Source organism: Eucalyptus grandis, chromosome 3 (assembly GCF_016545825.1).
Source record: "Eucalyptus grandis isolate ANBG69807.140 chromosome 3, ASM1654582v1, whole genome shotgun sequence".
Classification (NCBI taxonomy): domain Eukaryota; kingdom Viridiplantae; phylum Streptophyta; class Magnoliopsida; order Myrtales; family Myrtaceae; genus Eucalyptus; species Eucalyptus grandis.
The window spans coordinates 29,957,873-29,980,537 of NC_052614.1; the positions used below are offsets into that span (position 1 = coordinate 29,957,873).

Genomic DNA, 22,665 nt, shown 5'->3' on the forward strand with positions numbered 1-22,665 from the left:
TAATAATTACCTTAAGCTCAATAATTCTTTTCTATATATTTACATAACATTCAATGATTTTCATATAATTTTTTTTCTTTCGATTTGACATGTAAAAACTAATAATTTGATTACACTTATGATTGGCAACATTCTTTTGTTGTTTAGAATTTTCTTCAACAATGACATCAATTTCCCTTGTTTTCTCTTAAAGTTTTTGAGGACATACCATTCGTTATATTTTACATTACTTCCCTGTGCATTTCATAAGTTTCGTTTCTCCTATTCAAAGTAAGCAACCAGAACATTGCTACTTACTTTCCCTACTCATAAATTTTTTAAGGTCAATTCATTCCTAAAGTTCCACGCAGATTTCCTATGCAGTTCGCAACTTTCGTAACCGTGCTATGCATTTCCAGTCCACCATTGCTGTCTCTTCCATCTGACTCTGTACGGCATATATGCCAGATAATTAGCCTCATCTTTCTTTTAAAGAACGATCCACCACTGGAGAATGGGAGCCTTTATTTCCACGAAGGGATCCCCCTGGCAAAAAGATGTTATGAAACTTTCGTGACACAATCACGGGTTTTTCCACAACTTTCCAATAAGTTGTGTGAAAAGCCATGTGAGATCAACGTGAACGCAGAGTGCGAAAGTAGATAAGAAACTGTGTGGGAGATTCCTAAAAGTCTTCTGTCAGGTTTCAAGAAAGTTCCTACTAGTGATAACGTTGACCAAGAGGGAAAGAACAAGAAGAAGACCTGGAGCTAACGAGATTAAAGAGCCGAGAAGGAAGAAGCCGTCTCATGTTGGGAATTGTTAGTAATCTGCGTCGAAGGTTCAGTAACAGGAAAAACCAAGTGAGAGTTCAATGGGAAGTAAACTAGGAACGTAGAAAATAAACCGCGTGAGGGACTTTTGAATTCCGCTGTCAGTGTCCAAGACAATTCCTGTTTCTCTTCCTCCTAATTCTGCATGGCAAATGGGCCAAATGAACTGCTTTCTTCTTCTTCTTCTTTTTCTGTGTGAAAGTCAACTTCGGCCGCTTGGTTTACTCCAAACGAAAGGGTCCCTCCAAAACAGTAACATGATGGAAATTTCGCGGACATGATCATTTAATCACCCGATTGATTCTAGGTACTAAGACTTCCCAAAAAGTTGTGGAAAAACCGTATGATATCATGGGAAGTGGGAATGTAGAATGAAAACAAGGTAGGAGACTACTAGATTCCACAATTAGTTTCTACATGGCTTATATCATATAAAAAGAAAATTAGAAAATAAAGCAATTTCAATTAATTTTATAAAGCCATCGAGGCAATACCGATTGATAGTAAGTGAATCAAAATAGAGTTCCTCAACAGACTAAAAGGATTATAAATCATTTGTTGGCGTTATGGCATTTTGTATATTTTCAAATATTTTTAACTAATGTTACCATACAAAGCATATTTTTGCAACGTCAATGAGTTTAAAATATAGTTTAAATCACACTTTAAGATGTCTTTTATTGAAACAGTTTTGTAACTTTTAAACAACATCTCGTGCTCTTTTTAATTCTATCAAATCTTAAAAACTTATCAAATTGATGCAATCAAATCCCTTTCATTAACTCTATTTAATTTCACTCACCAAAAATACTGATATGGTTTATTTATTTATTTATTACTTTCCTGAGGCTTGTGTAGTCTAATGTAGCATTTTTGTTATTTTTTGAAGGGAGAGGTGTTGGCATGCACACAAAAACAAATTATTTATTTGCCAACCCTCTTTATTTTCTCTCAAATAATGCTTTGAAGTGCCCAACTTGATTTTTAAGGACTAATACCATAAAAAAAACCCCAAATTGATATAATCGTGCCACATATGCTCCAAACTATTTTTTATATCACAAAAACTCTCAAACTGCTAATCTGCGCCGGAGCCAACGAGACTAAAGAGCCGAAGAGAGAGAAGCCGTCTCATGCTACCATAGCACGCCATAACGTCAAAAGATATTAGTGGAATGTTCCGTACAATTCCCTCACTACGATATGCATAGTAAAATTTAATACAGGGGTATTTAGATTAATTTTGTTAATAACGTCTCACTTACTGATATTTTTCATAAGTGATTAAGAACTATCGTGAAGCCAGAGCCAACCCAAAAAGAGGGGAAGAAGAATGAAGAAAGCTGTCGTGCTTGGGCAGAGGGGCCAGAGCCGAACCAAACGTCTGCATTGCAATTTGCATTTATTGGAAAAGAAGTGACGCCGATGAACAAACTGTGTCGAAGTATCGGCAACAGGAAGAAAAATGCCACCAAGAACCTGCCGCAAAAGCGTAAGCAGGCGAGGAATGAGCTGATGTCGCTGGGGAACCCTGCGAAGAGGTTCAATTTCGAGGATCATTTGAGGGCCGGGGCCGAGGCATTGGGGAAAGGGACAGTACAAGGCTGACCTGGAGGAGGAAACCACCACGGTGGTCGTGAAGAGGCTGACGTGATCTTGTCGGCTGAGGATTTCCGGGACAAGGTCGAAGTTGTCGGAGCGATGGACCACGGAAGGGGATTGCATTCCTTGTTACTGCCTCGTGAGGCAGAGATTTGCCCGGCCCCCGCGTTTTGGGCAGAGTGTGACTCGTCCTTACTCCCTATTGGGCATCGTGCCCTGTTTGGAAAGAAAATCATTATTTTTTAGAATGGTTAATACTCTGAAAAACTCTAAATTAGTACATTTGTGACAAATTTTATTTCAAACTATTTTTTTGACCACAAAAAATCCTAAATTGGTATATTTTTGACAAATTTACCTCAAACGATACACTTGTAACAAATTTACCTCGATTAGCTTTTGCTAAATTTTACCATTAAAATATTAAGTTAAATAAGACGTGACAGTTGAATTTGGGATTTTACGCTCCATTTGTCATAGTTTATAATTTTTGTGATTTTTTGTGTTATTAATATAATTTAGCGGATGGTATATTGTCATAAATTTATCAGTTTTGGGTTTTTTGCGGTCGAATAAATTAGTTTTGGGTAAATTTATCATAAATGTACTAGTTTATGGTTTTTTATGGTCAATCGGGGTAAATTTGTTGCAGGTGTACCAGTTTGTAGTTTTTTATGGTCAAAAAAATAATTTAGGATAAATTTATCACATGTGTACCAGTTTAGGTTTTTCAGTATTAACCCAAAAAATTAGATATAAAACATACATAATTGTTAGAATTTTTGTAGGAATAATGAATTATACTGCTTTGAACTTATTCACATTCTACAATTATTAAAGTGATCGCAATCTCATGAGCATAATCCTACTTATTTATATTTTTGTTTGTTCGTATTATTCCTTCATAACATATGCAAAGTTTTATTTACATCAGTTTTAATTATAAGATATACGGATCATTATCAATTATTCAAGTGAGGTGGGGCTAAAAGCAGTCCTTGTTTGCCCCGCTTGCCACAAAATGCCTCGCGAGGCATTTCTCAGTGAGAAAAATTTTCCCCTTAAGGGGGCACCGCGTGACACGAGTGCCTATGCCTTGTGCCCATCCCTATTTCTAGTTACCTTTTCCCCTCACACTGTAGGAATTTTGTTAATTAAAATTACTTAAATATTAACGTTAAATAAGTGCAATATTATTATCATACTTTGCATTACAATATCTCGTGAAGTGCAATACTATAATTAAAACAAACATTATGAGCATAATCATTGTTGACGGTGGCCATAACTGATTTGTTAAACAAACATGTTATAGATTATAATATCTTAATGATGAATAATTTTGAATATTTAATACAATCAAAACATAGTGATTAGCACAACTCTGCATTACTTAATTAGGGTAGTACATATGATTATATAGAATAGAGTAATTAAAGAGGATATTATTCCTACTCTAAAAATTACCTTAACTGTTTTGGTTTACTCAATAAATTATTTTCTATATATACATAACATTTGACGATTTTCACATTATTTATTTTCTTTCAATTTGACATGAATAACTAATACTTCGATTACACTTACAATTGGCTACATTCTTTTGTTGTTCAGAAATTTCCTCGACAATGACATCAATCTCCCTTGTTTTCTCATGCGTTTTTCAGGCCATATCATCCACAATTTTTCACGAAACTTTCCTATGCAGTTTGTAAGTTTCCTATCTCCTATTCAAATTAAACAACCAGAACATTGCTATTAACTTTCCTTATTGACAAATTTTTAAGGTCAATTCATTTCTAAAGTTCCACTTGACTTTCCCGTACAGTTAGCCATTTTCTTAACTTTGCTGTGCACTTCCAGTCGACCATTGCTGTGTCTCTTCCTTCCGATTCTGTGCAGCAAATTTGCTGAATAATTAGCCTCATCTTTCTTTTAGAATGTGGTCCACTATCTTAGAATGGTAGCCTTCATTTCCACGAGAGTGTCCCTTTCAAAAAAAAAAAATTATGGATATTTTGCGCCACAATAATGGCCTTACCCATAACTTTCGCAGAAGTTGTGGGAGAAGCCATATGAGACCAATGGGAATGTAAGGTGGGAAAGTGGAAAAGAAACCGTGTGGAGGACTCCTAAAGTTTGCTGTCAGCGTCCAAAACACTCCGATGGTCTCCATTGTTATAAGTGTGGCATAAGATACTGCCTGCAATCTAAGTTACATTTGTGTGTATAACATGTTCACGCCATGCGGCCAAAAATACGAAGACAGAATTAGATAGCGATTGCAAGTTGATTCAATCTCTTATTGGGTATTGTTTTAGTTCCAAGACAATGCAGTGCGCCAACTTCCCTAAGCTTTCAGATGGGTTGAGTTTTCATCTGTTTCTGATGATTGATTACGTAAAATTAGAGTTATATCAATTGGCTTATATACAGTATTAGTGGAATGCCTAAATATAGTTGTTTGGATGTTCTACACAATTTCCTTACTATAGAGAAATATTAAGATTAATTTGATTATTAATGTTTTATTTACAAATAAAATTAATAAATCTCGGATATATTCAAGTAACTTGGTATATATACCCATGCCAATAGATTTATTGTGGATGAAGTAAGTTTTCTAATCATTCAAATAAGAAACCGGCTAAGCCAATTTTCAAGGGCAAGTGAGCATGGGACCATATAATTGCACAAATAATTTTAAAGGTTTGTTTGTTTGAGAGAAAACTGTTTGAGGAAAATTGTTTTTCGACTTTCTAGTATTTAAATGACAAAAACTAATCGATATACGAAAACTGTTTTTCATGTACTGAAAATAGAAGTTTAGATTAGGGAAAATGACTTCTCCTTTCGGCAAAAAGAAAATCACATACTCTAAATCACAAAACAAATCCAAATTGAAGTTGGAACAAACAACGTCCTAAATCTTTGTTTTTACATTCTCCTCAATCTTCGTGCCCAAGTAATGGACGTGGACTTGAGGTAGCACCGTGCCGTTGACAAACTGGCAATAAACGGAGAAAAATGGGATGAGCAAATGACAAGAAGAAGCATCCCAATGAGAGGGGGAGAAGAATGAAGAGGGCCGTTGTGCTTGAGTGGTGAAGCCAGAGCCTAACCAAACGTGTGCTTTGCAGTTTGTATCCATTGGATAAGAAGTGACGCCGATGGACGACCTGTGGCGAAGGATCGGCACCAGGAACGAGCTAGTGTTGTTGGGGAACCCCGCGAAGAGGTTCAATTTGGCGGACGTTAATAGGGCCAGTAAGCAGAATTTAGGGAAAGCATGGCTCGAGAGGACTTACAAGGCTGAACTGGAGGACGGGATCACCACGGTGGTTGTGAAGAAGCTCGAGGATGTGGTCTCGTCGGCCAAGGATTTCCGGGACGAGGTCGAAACTATCGGAGCCATGGACCACGAGAACCTGCTCCCTCTGAGGGGTTACTTCTACAGTAAAGACCAGAAGTTCCTCTTGTACGATTACATGCCCCTGGGAAGCTTGTCATACCAATTGCAAAACAGAGAGACTCCCCTGAGTTGGGAAGTCAGGCTTTCGATTGCCCTCGGGGCTGCCCGGGCAGTCGAGCACCTGCACGCCCAAAATAGCTACCATGGGCACTTCAAGTCGTCCAAGGTCCTTCTCACGCCGTCCTACGAGGCCCGGGTCTCTGATTATGGCCTCAGCCTCTTCCCAACTAGAGCCAGGGGCCGTGGGGCCAACCAAGCCCAGGTGGGTGGGGCCAATAAAAAAAGTGCGGATGTGCATTGCTTCGGGGTGTTGCTACTGGAGCTCCTGGAAGTGATGCCGCACTCCGAAACTTTTTACAATGGTCAAGCAGACTTTCTTACGTCGGTCCACTCCGTTTTTCTCGAGATGGGGGTCGCTGAAGTTTTCGGTCGGAGGTACCACGACTTGGACGAGAAGCTGTTGAAGTTGGCGATCGATTGTGCATCGGATGCAGTTAATTCATGTGACGGCCCCCGGACTCCGATGAGAGAAGTACGGAGGAGGATCGAGGAATTGTGTAAGCTCGGGGGACAGCGAGATGGGGACTCACAGCCCGACAAGGTCATCAAAGGGACCAAGGATATGTCTTCTTGGTTTATTCCCAGTGCACAGGTAGACAGGGACTCGCAGCTCTACCAATTCAGCAAAGTCAACAAGGATATGCATACTCGGTGAGTTGATTTAGAGACTTCCAAAAATATTTAGTCGCCTAACTTCATCACGGCCACCTTTAGCAACGTGAAATCAATTTTCATTTACAATGTTCCCTGTAGACAAGTTAATTACTGACGAAGTCAATGTCAATTGAAAGAAGAGGAGTGGGGAAGCAGGGAGAGAAACAAGTTTCGCATCATTGATGGAATTAAGAATATTAAGGAGTTTCAGGGCCATTGATTACTTGTATAGTAGGAAGAACTAGTAAGGTTAACTAGCTACTAATAATCTTTCATGCAATAAGAGAAGGCTATGCTCAAAATGAGCTTCCCCTAGCCCAAAGATATGTGTGACGTTCCCTAAAAATATGTCTCAATCGAACTGGGATGACTTCTGGTTTTCCCTTCACGAGGTGGGTGTTACTCTAGCTCTTCGAGAAGCTCAACTTGAAGAGATTTAATTTAATTGAACGATGGCCTTACCCAGCAGACACTTTTCGCAGGAAACCAGTGGATGGGGTTCTGGAAGTTTCTGAAAGAGTTTATGGTAAGTTTTTAAAAATGTTCCATGTTGGTCTTTGGTAATTTGAAAGTGCAACATTGGCAGGGTACCGTATTCTACCTACTTTCTTTTGCTCTAGTGCTCTGAATTCATCGAGCTGGATTAATGGCCTCTACTTTTCTATTCTATGATTTAACTTCTCTTGGGACAAAGGTACTTCGACAGTAGGAGAATTAACAGGAAGCCTCTTTCGTTTGGCAAGAAATACTTTAGGATACTGGTATGCTTCTGCTCAAGCATTAACGGCATACTGTGCCGTAGTAATTTTGCAGAAGCATTAGTTTTTTTTTTTTTTTTTTCATTACGAAATTAGGCTCTAGGACCATGAAATCAAGGATGGATTTCATAGTCTGGGATAAGAAAAAATCTGTTTCCTGCAGAAGCAGAATAATATCCGACTGAAGGTCTACTTTGCTGAATTCATTGACGGTGGTTAACAAGCAATCTTGCATAAGCATTACCTAACATAATAAATTGTTTCATGTGCCCTTGCAGTGGCTTTTGATTAACTTTGTTTACCAATTGTGAGTCCACTTCTAGCATAACTGAGCAGAAACTAATGCACCAGGCAGTGATTAATACTCAGGGAATTGTGTTCTTTATTTGATTGGTCAGCTCTCAGAAAAAGTATGAACCTTACTGCACCTCTATGTGAATGGCCTTTTCTAGTCACTCTCTTCATGAATTTGTCTTTTGGTTTGTCCATTACGTAACTTTTGAATAGCTGGGTCATGCTAACATGATTTTGCAGGTCTTACATTTGCATTCAATTTTACCTGACGATTCATTATTGTTGTCTCCATGGGAGTAAAAAATTTGATGCATTTGATAGCCTCACAAGTTCTTCTCTGGAAAAGAAAAAAATTCTCCTGTTGACAGATTTCTCCTATAAGATAATCTATCTATATACACAATTGTTACACATTCAATGATCTGCTGTATGTGGATGCAGTATTTGATTGCTGTCTCACAGTGGATGGGTTGAAGGACGAGGATCATCGAAATTTGATTGGAGGTGTGGTGGGTGAGGTGCAACAACATTTTCCCGATGCTTCTTTCATGGTGTTCAATTTTGGTGAGCAAGAGAGCCAAAGCCAAATACCTGAACTGTTGTCTGATATGCCTGTCATGAACTACCCGATTCATCATGGTGATTGCCCCATTCTTGCCATGGAGATTATCCATCACTTCCTCAGAGCTGCTGATGGCTGGTTATCACTTGATGAGCATAAAAACATGCTGTTGGTGCATTGTGAAAGAGGTGGATGGCCAGTTCTGGCGTTCATGTTGGCTGCTCTTCTGTTATATAGGAAGGAGTCCAATGGTGAAGAGGAAACACTCCACTTGATTTACAACAAAGCTCCTTCCGATCTCTTGCGTCTAATTTCTCCTTTGAATCCATTGCCCTCACAGCTGAGATACCTCCACTATATAGCCACATCAAACGTGCACTCAGAGGGGTGCCTACGATATAAGTCTCTTACTTTAGATAGTGTGATACTGAGGTTCATTCCTTGTCTGGATGCCGAAGTGGGATGCCATCTTATGTTTAACATATCTGGTCGGGACCCCCATAACCTTACAGATAAAACTCCCACAGTCCTGTTCTCAGCGCCCGAAAGGGGCAAAGATATCAAGCAGTACAAGCAGGTGGATTTAATTTATTTCTGGTTCCAAAAGCTTCTTCTCCCTAAATTTGCATCATTTCATATGTTTGTCAGAGAAGACTCTGCTTTCTCTCAATTGTTTGGTGGATCCTTACAGAATAAGTTTTCATCTCAGGAGTTTGTCAAACTATGCTAGTTTTGTTACTGTGATATTTTCTAAACAGAAAATGGTGGAACTGACGACTACCTATGTGAATTGTTGATAATTTAACGTTGGAAAAATGATTCTATGCGTCTAACCCAGGTACAGAGTCAATTGGGTAAGTTTTCTTGGATCATCATGAGTATCAGAGAGATAAGATGCTACTCCATAAACCTGCATATGTGCTTTTGTGGTGTTTGTGGTCTTGTCAGAAGGACAAGTTGTCAATTTGTATTTTTCTTTTTCTCCCAATCCCGTTGCATGAAACCTTGGAAGTATAAGATTCACTCTGATCGGGTTATGTTCCACCTGCCTCATCCATCAATTCATTTGCATGTGGGGGTTCACTGATGCACCGACACACGTAAAGATTTAATGCTACTCTCATGCCCGTAATCATGCTGTTCATATATGTCATTGCAGGCAGACCACAAACTGGTTAAAGTGGACATCCATTGCCCCGTTCAAGGCGATGTTGTGCTCGAGTGTATGAGAGTAAGGGCTGGTCTTGAACATGGAGAAACGTTGTTCCGTGTCATGTTTAATACAGCATACCTATTAGAAAATAATCTGATGCTAGGGCTTGATCAAATGGATGTCACATGGGATCGCCAGAATCAGTATTCCACGGCATTTAGTGCAGAGGTATTCCTTTATTGTTATACTAAGCATCTTTAGTTTGACTTTATTTTGCTTTAAAATAATTCATCTTTGCTTATCCGTGTTTGATTAGATTACTTTCTCGGAAATGAATCCTGCTGCTTCCCTAGTTTCTGTTGATTCATCTTATGATGAGGAGCAAAGAGAGATTGAAGCCCAAGAACTGCAGGTTGAAGACAAAGCAGTTTATGGTGTGCTTCTTTCTCAAGATGCTAAGATAATTCACGAAGATAATGAAGTTCGAGAATGGCCAACGCTTCCTTCCCAGTTAGAAGCGCCAGTGTATTCAGCTCTTGATGGATCTCTTTCAAGTTCAGACTCTGCCTCCTCTTCACTATCTCCAGATGGATCTCCTGTAAGCTTCAGTGCAATGCTTACTGAAAAGAATATTGAACCCCTGCAGTCCCCCAAACAGCAGCTGGTCTCTTCTGTGGAAATCTCAAGATGTTCCCTCCGGTAAAACAAACTTTGAGTTTAGCTTATCTGCCAATCTATAGTGTGCATTTTTAAATTTTGGTTGCAAACTCATTTGGGAATTAGCAAATGAATTGAGCAACTATGGGCCATGGCCTATGCCTGCAGAGCTTCTTGACTATATTATTGGAGCATATTTCATGGCATCAGTTCACAAAATTTTTTCAAAAGTTCTTACTAATTATTGTCAAGTAAAGTCAACAAACTTGGGAAACATTTTTTATACCTAGTGCAACTCTGCAATAGGATTTGATAACATTCTCTTCCTGAACAATCAAGTCCTGCTAATGCTATCTGTAATCCAGTTTCTGTAACAATTGGCTGTAGGTATGTATCATATTGCCTATTTTCCAACTATGACCACAATTCTTTTATGGCCTTTCTGGCATGATGTTCCATGAAAAAACAGCTAAGAGCATTAAATTTCACAGTTGGAAAGAAGGAATAGCAGCTGTAACAGCAACTAACTTTGAGGTAACTTCTGGTAGGGAATGTGCATCCTCGTCAGCTGTTAGCAGTGACAGTGCAGAAGCCCCTGAGGAACTTGTCCATAATTCAGCACAAATCCCTGAAATAACAATGCCACAAGAAGAAAAATCTTGCCAGCTCAATGGCATCATATCATCAACCTCCACGTCATCTGGATTTGATTATGATGTTTTCTTGAGTTTTAGAGGACCTGATACTCGCTCGGGCATTACAGATTTCCTCTATACAAGCTTATTAGCTGCTGGAATCCACACATATAGAGATGATGACGAACTGAGAATTGGAGACGAGATTGCTCCTGAGTTACTCAAAGCAATCAACCATTCAAAAATTTCAATTCCCATATTTTCCAAGGGCTATGCTTTTAGTAAATGGTGTCTTAATGAGTTGGTACAAATGGTAAAGTGTAGGAAATCAAGAAGACAAAAGATCATGCCCATTTTTTACGATATTACACCCTCTGAGGTTCGTCATCAAACTGGGTCTTATGGAGATGCTTTTGTTTCGCACGAAAAGCGATTTGACAATAAGGTTATCAGCAAGTGGAAGGCTGCTCTGAAGGAGGTTGGCGATCTAAAAGGATGGGACATTAATTCAATGCCCACTAGGTACTTGGTTTTGTGGTTTCTACATTTCAGATTCATCATAGCTTCTATATAATGCTTAACGTACCTATTTCTTCGTACTCATAATTCCTTTTCTTTCTTTCTTTTTTCCACAATATAAGACGTGAAGGAGAGCTTGTAAAACTTATTGTCCAGAAGGTCCTAGCTGAGTTGAAAAGTTCTTATCTGCCGGTGACTAACTACTTGGTTGGCATTGAACATCATGTGAAGGAAATCAATAGAATGGTATGTGGCGACTCAAAGGACATTCAAATTGTTGGAATCCATGGTATGGGGGGCGTTGGAAAGACTACTCTTGCCAAAATCATTTACAACCAGCTATCACATTGTTTTGAGGGCAGGTGCTTTCTTTCTAATGTCAGAGAAACCTCACAGCTAAAGGGCATTGAGTGTTTGCAGAATCAACTAATCTCTGACGTCCTAAAAATAAAGGAGTCAAACATTAGCAATGTTGAGGAAGGAATTAAGATGATTAAAAAAAGGTTATGCGGTAAAAAGGTTCTGGTGCTACTTGATGATGTGGATCAAATGACTCATTGGGACGCATTGATAGGGAAACCTGCATGGTTCGGTCTAGGAAGTAAGATTATCATAACTAGTAGAAATAGGGATATCGTTGATGTTTCTGAGGTTTGTTATCCATATGAGCTTATGAGCATGAACTTCGATCTATCTCTTCAACTTTTTTGCCAATATGCTTTTGGAAGAGATTACCCTTCAGACGACCATGTTGCTTTCTCCACAAAAGTGGTCAAAAGTACCGGAGGACTTCCTCTTGCTCTTGAGGCTATAGGTAAACTACTTCCACACAGAAGCAAAGATGTTTGGGATGTGATATTGAAGAAGTTGAAACAAGTTCCTCTCAATGAAGTAAAAAGAAAGTTGAAAACAAGTTATGATGCCTTGGATGATTGGCAAAAGCATATCTTTCTTGATATAGCTTGTCTTTTCACTGGATTTGATCGAAGGATGGTGCTCCACTTATGGAAAGATTCCAATCTCTTTCCAGAGGAAGGTCTCGAGGTCCTTCAGAAAATGTCTTTGATAAAAATCACAGAAGACAATAAGATTTGGATGCATGATCAGCTAAGAGGCCTCGGTAGAGACATTGTTCGTCAAGAATGCAATGAGGAACAAGAAAAGCATACTCGTTTTTGGAACCATGAGGAAGGTTTGGAGGTGGCAATGGAAATGGAGGTAAAGTCGCATTTCAATTACTTTATCCCCATCGAGCTGACAAAGTTTATGCATTTTCACTGTTATTGTTTGCTCAATAATATTTAAGGGAAGGTATTTCTCATCTCATGATTACTGTAAAAACTTGTTTTCGGTTATAGTAATGCTTAGATTTACTTTTCATGTTTGGAATGACAATTATACTTGTTCAATATAATATACTTGCCCTTCTGTTTTACTGTCGCAGGGAACCAAAAAAATCGAAGCCCTTTGCCAAAAGTTTGACCCTCAGTTGCTATACTATATTGCAAACGAAGAAGCTGAGAGGTTGTCTGATCTAAGATACCTTGAAGTGAGGGTTTTCCGGGATAACTGTCCTTCAAATGATTTCCAAGCCAATCTACAAAACAACACGCGTATGCTTTCCAAGTTGAGATGCCTTTCGTGGCATCATTTTCCCATAGAAGTTAAGATCACCAATTTTTCCATGATGAACATAGTCATTCTGCATTTGGGGCACTGCCCTAATCTAACTGATCTTCAAAGCATTGAAGGCTTGGTGAGTCTCAGAATTTTGAAGCTCATAGAGATTCTGCCACTGGAGAGATTACCTGATCTATCAAACTTGAAGAAGCTCAGTAAACTGCAACTGGGGCGCTGCCATAATCTAATCGATGTGCAAAGCATTGAAGGCTTGGGTAACCTCAAAACTTTAAAGCTAACAGAAATTCCGCTACTGAAGAGATTACCTGATCTTTCATATTTGAAGAAGCTTACAGAACTTCACTTGCGTTACTGTCATGGTCTGATTGAAATCAAAAGCTTTGAGGGTTTGGAGAATTTGATGATATTAAAGATGGATGAACTTCCTCTACTTGAGAGATTGCCCAACTTATCAAACTTGAAGAAGCTTACACAACTTTACCTACGACGATGTCATAATCTTGTGAAGATTCAAGGAACTTTGGAGTCATTGGAAGACTTGTGTATACAAGGATGCAGATCTTTAGACGAGGTGCTTGATCCAACTTCGAGTTTCAAGAAACTGAGATCTTTGCGAATACATGATTGCAAAAAGTTACATCTTGACAGGATATGGGTCCCAAAATTCAAAATATCCGATAGAGTACATATAAATTCGACATGTCGGCGACTGAGTAACATAGGCATTTGCGTTTGTATGCTAGGTAGACAGTTCTTTTTGCCATCCCTTCCATAGTGAGTATAAACAGATATACAATGTACACATTGTATCTACACGAGTTTATCATGTCATCCTCTTGTCATTACAATCTCAGTGGAATTAGATTTTCTACAAATACAACTATTAATTTTGTACAAAACAAGAGATGATGGGCTCATCCTCTCGTCATGAATTAATTGGAGTTTTACTGAGTGCAATAGACCAACATCAAGGTCGTCAACATGTCAATACTCATTGTGCATACTTGATATTGCATCTTCTGAAAAGCTATTACACTTGATAAAACCGAACAACATCCTGAGAGGTCGAGCCAATGGTTTGCTTGGCGAGTGGATTGACCATTTTGATGTCTCCATGTGGAAGACTCACTGATCTTCTTGAACTTACGACATGGCTCGTATTATAGGTACACTCTCTGGTTGCGTTTTTGCTATATTATGGATGGGGACAACATCAATAGTCCTAAGCACTTGTTCCTTATATATACAGTGCAGTAAAGAAAATATACTTATAATATCAAAAAGTTATAAACGAAAAATATGTGCCTGCATGTTATTTCACCAAGAAAAATAAGCTAAATACATATTGAATTAGCCTTAATGAACCTAGCAACATTTTGTAATCAAAATTTAGACTTCATTTTGTCAATTATTGTCACACATTCGCTTGTTTTAAAAAGTCAGGTAAATGGTTATGCATTTGGACTAATTGAGACAAATATAAGGCAATTTTGATGAATTTTGTTCGAGACAATACCCATCAACCTATTCAGTGTATCCAGAAGAATTCATCAACACACCACATATATTTTAAATTTATTGGCATTTTGGTGATTTTTTCATAATTTCAATTGTCACGCCCCGAACCCCGAGCGCGCGCACATCCCACTGCAGTCGATCAATTATGCGACATCTCGGGATATGTCGCCGACCCATTTATTTTATTACGCATGCGAAAGTGAAACAAATCCCCGACGACATTTAACTTGTAATAGAAAACAGGCAATCAATCACAATACCAAACACTCATTTACAAACACATAAGTTTAAATACAATTCTGGACTGTCTACAAAATAGACCAGCTCGACAAAAGGGGAACTATCCTAAAACCAACTAGCAGGACACGTTCACTAATACTTCAGTCTCCACCTTTCCAGACTTAGGGCTTCGGGTCCTCCACGACCGCCATCTAAGGACCTGAAATTTTAATCCCCAAACCGGGATGAGACAATGTCTCAGCAAGTTCCACTTCCTAAACCCCTATTAGAAAGAAAATACGCCCAAGGGTGGCGTAGCCACATCACACAGAGAACTTACCTCGCCTCAGTTCTTTCTGCAGGTTAGCACAATTCAAATCACTCAATCACAGGTAGTAATAATAATTCAAACAATTGGAACGCCATCACTTTCATATAAATCACAATCGCACTTAGCACGCATTCCAATTATTATTCACTGCCACACAAGGGCATAGCCTATTCGCAGTTCGGCTATCTTCTAACATTAATGCTAGGTATCGCCTCCCCCCTTGGAGCGCGGCTTCGTCACTACGTCGACGGCATTCCCGAAGGAACATCGATCCAGTCGGCCCAGCCTCTACCGCGACCGACATCCACCGCGTGGGCATCCCATATAGGGGCAAGTCCGGCTCAACAGCTCAGGACGATTCCTCTTAGTTATCACACAGCCAAAGCATACTCGGCCCCATGACACTTTATATTTCACTCAATGCTTCCACTTAAAACAGTGATCCCGGCCATTTTTCTTCATATTAAAAATATTCCAGAAATTACTCACGTGCGTGGGGACACGCTAATTTCGAATCAAAAAGCCAATATATCACTTTTTCAAACCCCACTATTTAATATAATCATTAAAATCCAATTTTTGCATCAAAACCCGACACTTGGATTTTTATGAATAAAATCCATATTTATCACAATCAACACTCAACTTGCCACATCCATTCATCAAATTCAATTTCTAAATGCACAGCAACGATCAAGACGAAATTCCGAGAAAATAAGGGCCGCATGGTTGCACCTATTTCTGCTCCCGAACAGAAATTTCTGTTTTTTTGTTCCCTGGAACAAAAAGGAACAAAACGCGTTTGTGTGCGTTTCTGTTCCTTTTTGTTCTTTGTTCCCGAACAAAAAAAAACAGAAACGAGAAACACCAATTTTGTGTTTCTCGTTTAACACAAATGAGAAACACTTTTTTTTTTTTCTTTTTCTCTTATTTTCTTGTTCTTCTTTCTTTTGGCCGGTCGCGGCCTCGGCCATGGCCGGCGACCGGCCGACGAGGGGCGGCGGCCTCGCCCAGCCACGGCGAGGCTCGCCGGCCCCCGGCGAGGCCGACGCTCGCCGTCCCCGGCGAGGCCGAGGCTCGCCGTGCCGGGCGAGGTCGGCCTCGCCATGGCTGGGCGAGCTCGAGCTCGCCCCCGGCGAGCCGACCTCGCCCGGCGGCCGGCGAGCCTCGGCCTCGCCGAGCCACCGCCGGGCGACGCCGACTGGCGGTGGCTCGGCGAGGCCGAGGCTCGCGCCGGCCGGGCGAGGTCGGCCTCGCCCGGGACTGGGCGAGCTCGAGCTCGCCTGTCAGCCATGGCGAGGCCGACCGCGCCGGCCCGGGCGAGCTCGATCTCGCCCAGATCCGGCGAGGCCGGGCCTCGCCCGCCGGGCGAGCTCGGCCTCGCCGGATCAAGCGAGCCGACCTCGCGCCGGCCCGGGCGAGCTCGATCTCGCCCGAGATCCGGCCTCGAGCTCGCCCAGCCGCGCGAGGCCGAGCTCGCCTAACGGCCGGCGAGCCTCGGCCTCGCCCGGCGGTGGCCCGGCGAGCCGCGCCTGCCCGCCGCCGGGCGAGCTCGGCCTTGGCCGGCGACCGGCCAAAAGAAGAAAAAAATGAAAAAGAAAAAAAAAAAAAGGAAAAATAAGAAAAAATAAAAGAAATAAAAAATTATCAAAATTTACCAAACATGTTTCGTTTATTTTTTATTCCCGGAACAAGTTTACCAAACGCGTATTTTGTTCAAAATTGTTCCCGGAACAAATACTTTTTCTATTTACGTTCTTGGAACAATTTTTAAAACAAACACAACCAAACGCGCCCTAAGGTTCCAAAATAATTTTCAGAATTTATTAAATAATTAAATTTATTCCGAAAATTAATTAAATAATAATATCCATATTTTTCACAATCCATACTCAATTTATAATATCCAACCATCAATTTCAAAATCGACTACGCAAATGGCTACGACGGCACGAAATTATGAGAATTTAGGGTTTTTCGAATTTAATAAATAATTAAATTTATTCCGAAAATAATTAAATAATAATATTTTAATAATTTCGAACAATAATATATTATTAAATTATTTAATAATTTCGGGACATTTAAATAAATCAAAAGTAAATTCATTTATGTCAAATCAAGGCTTATTTTAAATAAACATACTTACCCTTAATTAAGCACACTTTAAATTAAAACACCACCTTAATCTAATCTACTCTTAAATAATCTAAACTAACAACCTAATAATACTTAACATAAATTAAACCTCCCTAAGCATAATTACCGCTAAGCGAGGTTTAGTGAGCTAAACTCACCGGATTAGCGAGCCGAGCGGACCAAAACGACGAGGACGACGCGAGGATCGACTTTCCTCAAGGCGGGCCGAGCATCCGGGCTCGGGAAGGCGGCCAAAATGGGCCAAACACGGGCTGCCATACCCATTTTCTTGGCTGCTGTTCACGGGAGGAGGAGGGCCAAACGGCGGCTGGTTCGGGTCGAAATGGGCAAAGGAGACCGGCGAGGGCTTGGATGGGCTGAAGGGGAGGTCGACGGCGGCGGAGGGAGCTCCGGCGAAGGCCCGAGCAGCTCGGACGAGCTGCTGGAACGCGAGCTGGCGCGGACGAGGGCAACGAGCAGGCGAGCTGACCGGCGGAGCGGCGTGCGGGCGGTGCGGGGCGGCGACGGACGAACGGCGAGACCTCCGGGGGTGAGCTGGCGGCGACGGGCGAACGGCGAAGGGGCTCCGGCGGGCTGGCTGGTCACGCACGAGCCGCTCCCTTCCTTCCCCTTTCTCTTTCTCTCTCTCTCTCTTCCCAAGGTTGAAGAAGAAGTTGCTTCAATCTCCCCCCTCCACTTGTCAAATTCTTCTTCAATTTGGCCAACCACCATGACATAGGGTGATGTCATCTTCCACTAAAATTCAAATCCTCCACAACTATCTTCAATAGGTCCAATTTCATTTTCCGCCGGGGCATAAAATCTTGTACAACCAATTCTTCAATTCCACTCGATTCTCTTCCAATTGAATCAAATTAAAGTCCATAAAATTAATCCGATATCACCACACTTCAATTCACATTTTCACTTGTCCATAGAACCAACTTAGTCCTGAAAGCAAGACCAAAGGCGAGCCTACTAATTTCTCGGGTCAAATTAATCATTTTCTGATTTAATTGCTGAAAAACTCTGATTGCATGAAAAATCTTCCAAAGATGAGTCAATGATCCTAAAATGATTTGTGACACACCATGACTTCCAATTTCGAACTCGATATCAATTTCACGGTTAATTTCACTTTGGCACGATACTAGCGCGGCCCAACCTACCGGGTAGCCTTTAGGGATTTTCATGCATTTGACATGTGGTTGATCATCTCAAGCCACAATGTACATCTTTGAAACATTGGCGATCTTCGGTTGTCGGGATAATCTCAAGGTTTCAAATACGAACACAGGGTACCCAATCGACAGAAAAGTTGGTCCAGTGCCGATCGACAAGAATTGTCCAATCTGGTGGAATCACCCACACCTGATCACATGCCTCTGTCGAGTCGATCTATCTCCGATCTCTAATTGATTTTTAATTGTGTCGTAATGACCCTTGCAGATTAGCTCGGTCGAAAGATCGCTTTCGGGTCAAATTCTCGAGTCTGATGCATTAGAATTTCTTAACGACTTCACCCGATAGACTAGTTTCCACATGAGTGACTCAAGGAAAAGAACTATATGCGTGCCAACGAAATACCCGTCTCAATTTATTGAAAATAGAATTGGAAAATCGGAATGTCACATCAATTTTTTTACTTAGTAGATATTACTATTCCAAAACATATTTTTATGACGGAAACATGTTCGGAGTATGGTCAGCATCGCACTCTAAGATATAATTTGGTGTGTCTTTATTGTAGCATCAAAACATCTCACGCTCCTTTTAATTTAATATTAATTTTTCGCTAGTTTGATATTAACAAATGGGAAATAACTCAAAAAGTCCTAAATATATTGTAGGAATGTCAATTCAGTTTTAAACTTTTAAACTTGGTCAATATAGTCTTAAACCTTATGATGATTTTCCAATATAATACGCTTGGCCAATTTAGACCAAAAATCGTTGACATAGTAGTCTAATCAGCACTAGTCATTCTATGTGGTGCAACCAACGATTCGACACATAAGACACCACCCAAAATCCCGTTGTTTTGAGGAATATTATAAATGTTTTTGTTCTCTTTTCTTGTCTTTTTTTGTCTTTTGGAAAAAGTGCACCAAAAATCCTAAAACTTATTGTAAAAGTGCAATCAAATCCTTAAACTTTTAAAAAGTGCAACTAAGTTCTAAAGCTTGTCAAATATGTGTAATTAAATCCCTCTGTTAACTCCATCTAATTTGATTAACGGAGAATGCTGATATGTCATTTTTATTACTTTATCAAGACAGGTGGCACTGATGTGGTACCAGATCAGAAAATAATTTTGATATATTCAAAAAATAAAAGATAAAAAAGATCATAAAAGAAAAAGTTTAGCAATTAAAAAATAAGAAAGCTATCTCCTTTTTTCTTTTTTAAAGAATGGAAGATCCGGCCTCCTTAAGTTGTCAGTGAGGGCCGACGACCCTTGTTGGGTGTTCGCGAGGATCGGTGAGCGCCGCCGGCCTTTGTTGCTCAAAAGCGAGGACCTGCAGGCCTTGTCTGCATCACACGGTGGCGGCCGCGTGACATGGGGAGGGCTTGCAAGCGTTTTGTAAGAGACATCTGATGCTTATTTCACGATGGTTTCTCGAATTTATATCGCCACCATCCGGGGTTGCCGCCCAAATTTTTATCGTTTTTTTCTTTCCTGCATCAACACCCTTCCAGATCCTCAAAAGGTTGTTCATTAATTGGTTGTCTGATTCATTTCAAGCAATGTCCACGAATCATAGGGGTTAGGTCTCACAATCTCTTTCCTCGAATATGGGTTCTCCAGGGATAATATTGGTGCCGGCATTGGTGGTGAAACCGCGTCGCACCCGTCGTCCAGGCAAGGCTCTCTCTAGCGTCTCTACAGCCTCACGCTCGATGAGGTCCAAAACCAGCTGGGATGTCGGGTAAACCATTGGGAAGCATGAATCTTGACGAGCTTCTCAAGAGCATGTCGAGTGTGGAGGAATAACTTTTCACATTGTTAGGAAGTTCGCAATTTTCCGATTTTGATTGCACATCCTAAAACAAGGAATCACAAGCACCCCCAACGAAATAAAAATTGGGCCGTGTTCTTATGTCATGTCGAGAATTGTCGTCCATACCTTGAACATTCTCAAATCATAGTAGTGACGGTGGCATTTTACATATGAAAGAAAAATATTGACTCAATAATGAACACATAAAACATATCGGTTTATATTCAAATGAAATTAAATCGATACTAGTTGTGTGTCAGTACATTAGGTGGATAAGTGAATAGGTACAAGTTTCACTTCGCCTAGTTCAATACATCAATTCAAATACACCTCATGTTTATATACAAAATCACAATTTACCTAATCCTTGCCACAATCCTAATAATGTTGAAATCATAAGGTAGAAAATTTGCTACATGTGAAGTCCTTCACACACACACACACACATATATTTGTATATTTGACTCTCCATTCAATTTGTCCAATGAAGGTTACTAATGGAGGAGGACAAGTGCTTTGGAGGCTTTGCTAATTGCAATAGCATCTCCTCTCCTATCAAAGCTCAACTCTGAGTTGTTGTTAAGGGGCTTCAATTAGCTTGCAACTTGAACCACCTTAGAGTCATACTAGAGAAGGATTCCACTTTGGTTATGTTCTCAATATGATTGAACAATCTGACTCCTCTAGGTCATCCATGGTTTCTTTGGTTAATTAGATTCCCTTAGCCATCTAGAGGCAATGGGAAGTCAAGTTGCAAATTTCTTATAGTGAGTACTTGAGCAAATTGGATTGCAAACTATATTGTTAGATCTAGAGAATGTATGGCTTTCCATGATAGGGGTGAGCATTGGTTTAGGGTTAACCTTGGATTGGTCCAACCCTACCAGTCCTAGTCCGATTCCCAGTGAGACTGGATTGGTCCTTGGTCTTGAGATTCTTGGAACAATACTATATTGGTTGGTCCTCGGTTTTGGGAGTTTAGAGTCGGTTCAACCCGGACCAACCCTGACTTTATATATTATGTATAATATATCTAAAATAGTATACATACATACATACATATTATATATCTAATATAATATTTATAACGCTTTTACATATGGTGTTACGAGTATAATTTATAGATGATTACAAGAACTTCCCATCTTGTCACATATCTCCAGGAGCGATCTTAATCGTTTTTATGGTTTCTTGCTTTTAGTAGGTTTTTCTATTGTTGTCTTTTTAAAATTGTAGGCGTTTGAAATTTCAATGAATTTGTAATTTGAAGTGGTAGATATGTATTTCTAGGGAATACAAAAAATTGAAACAAAAAATTATCGATTAATCTTAACCTTGGAATCGGACTGAACCCATTGGGTCGGTCCAGTCCTCGGTCCCAAGTTTAATAGGGTCAGTCCTCAGTCTAAAAAATCGAGGATCAACACTGTGTAGGTTGTGTGACATCCCAAATTTTCAACCTTGTTTTCTACTGAATTAGTCGGGCATTTTATTGACGCGTCTATAGAGCTGTTCTCAGAGTCGATCACTCTCGAAATAACTATACTATCCAGGGAAGCCATTAAGGAATTTTAAGGCAATAGACTTGAGAATTCAACTATAAATCGACTTATCGACCGTGCTCATCTTTAGAGGCTTTTACAGCACAGTTTAAAATCGATTTGAGATCAGAGATAGGTTTGTTCAACTGAGAAGTGTGGCCGACCGTGGGTGACTCCACTAAATTGGAAAATTCTCGTCGATCAGCACTAATATGATTTTATTGTCATTTTGGTATCCTGTATTTGGAATTGTATCATTGAGATTTTCACGACAATCGAGAATCGTCAATGAGTCAAGTGGGTTCATAGTGGTTCAAAGAAAATCGATCATGAGTCATTTGCATTAAAAATCTCCGAAAACTACCCAGTAGTTTAAGTTACGCTAAAAACACACTGAATGGAATTTAATCGTGAATTCAAGTCCAATTTCAGAAATTGAAGATTCTGTCATGTCACAATAAATTCTAAGACCTATGACTCTCTCGGAAGATTTTTTTTTTTTTTTTTCCAAGACCTTTTGGGAAAAGTCGGTTTATGACCGTTTTGTGCAGAAAAGGCCGGAGAGTGTTTTTGATTTCAAAATTGGGAAGCAAGATGGATATATGGGTGAGAAAAAAAGCCAAGATGATCTATGGTAGGTTGTTTGATTTTATTGAAGCCAAATGAGATTGAATCGAGTAAGGATCAGTGTCAATTGAGAGAAAATGCTTCCAAATTCGTGTGCCCCCACCAACCCACAACCTTTGGTCCACTTTGGCTTCTAAGTGAGCATGGTTGGTGGATTGTGAGCCAAGGGTTGATATTTGGCCTAGGATGATTGTAAGAGATATTTTGTGGAAAATATTGGCAATAGTGGCCCACTCTCTCTTATCTCTCCCCCACCCCTCCTTGGTCGGCCACTCTACCCTCTCCCTCCTCCAAACCGTACGACTAGCAGCTGAGGAGAAAGAGAGCAACAGCCGTCGCCGCTTGGACGCCACTGCCACACCGGATCGCTGCCATTCGCACACCCATGCTGTAGTGTAAACAGTATGTGATGTAGCTCGACTAGAAAGTATTGATTCATCTCGGGGCAAGGATGCACCGTTTACCCGCG

At 40.2% G+C, this 22,665-nt stretch overlaps 1 protein-coding gene and 1 long non-coding RNA gene across 2 annotated transcripts; one reads left to right on the forward strand and one right to left on the reverse strand.

The window, feature by feature from the left end:
• Positions 1–5,332: 5,332 nt before the first annotated feature.
• LOC104430222 lies at positions 5,333–13,770 on the forward strand. Its single transcript, XM_010042982.3, has 8 exons — positions 5,333–6,597; positions 7,083–7,126; positions 8,094–8,791; positions 9,374–9,595; positions 9,684–10,066; positions 10,573–11,181; positions 11,301–12,396; positions 12,623–13,770. The coding sequence occupies exons 1-8, from the start codon at positions 5,585–5,587 to the stop codon at positions 13,592–13,594; spliced, it is 5,037 nt and encodes a 1,678-aa protein (XP_010041284.2). The 5' UTR covers positions 5,333–5,584; the 3' UTR covers positions 13,595–13,770.
• Positions 13,771–14,586: 816 nt separating this feature from the next.
• Positions 14,587–17,675, reverse strand: LOC120292271. Its single transcript, XR_005550062.1, has 2 exons — positions 17,185–17,675; positions 14,587–14,776 (listed from the first exon to the last, which is right to left on the reverse strand). It is a non-coding gene; the product is annotated as an uncharacterized LOC120292271 (long non-coding RNA).
• Between the last annotated feature and the right edge of the window lie 4,990 nt (positions 17,676–22,665).

Bases quoted from the DNA above. Each gene is read 5' to 3' on its own strand.
- LOC104430222 (XM_010042982.3), top strand. From the start codon at position 5,585: ATGGACGACCTGTGGCGAAGGATCGGCACCAGGAACGAGCTAGTGTTG. The intron at 6,598-7,082 runs GTGAGTTGATTT...CACTTTTCGCAG, and splicing joins AACAAGGATATGCATACTCG to GAAACCAGTGGATGGGGTTC. The intron at 11,182-11,300 runs GTACTTGGTTTT...CCACAATATAAG, and splicing joins ATTAATTCAATGCCCACTAG to ACGTGAAGGAGAGCTTGTAA.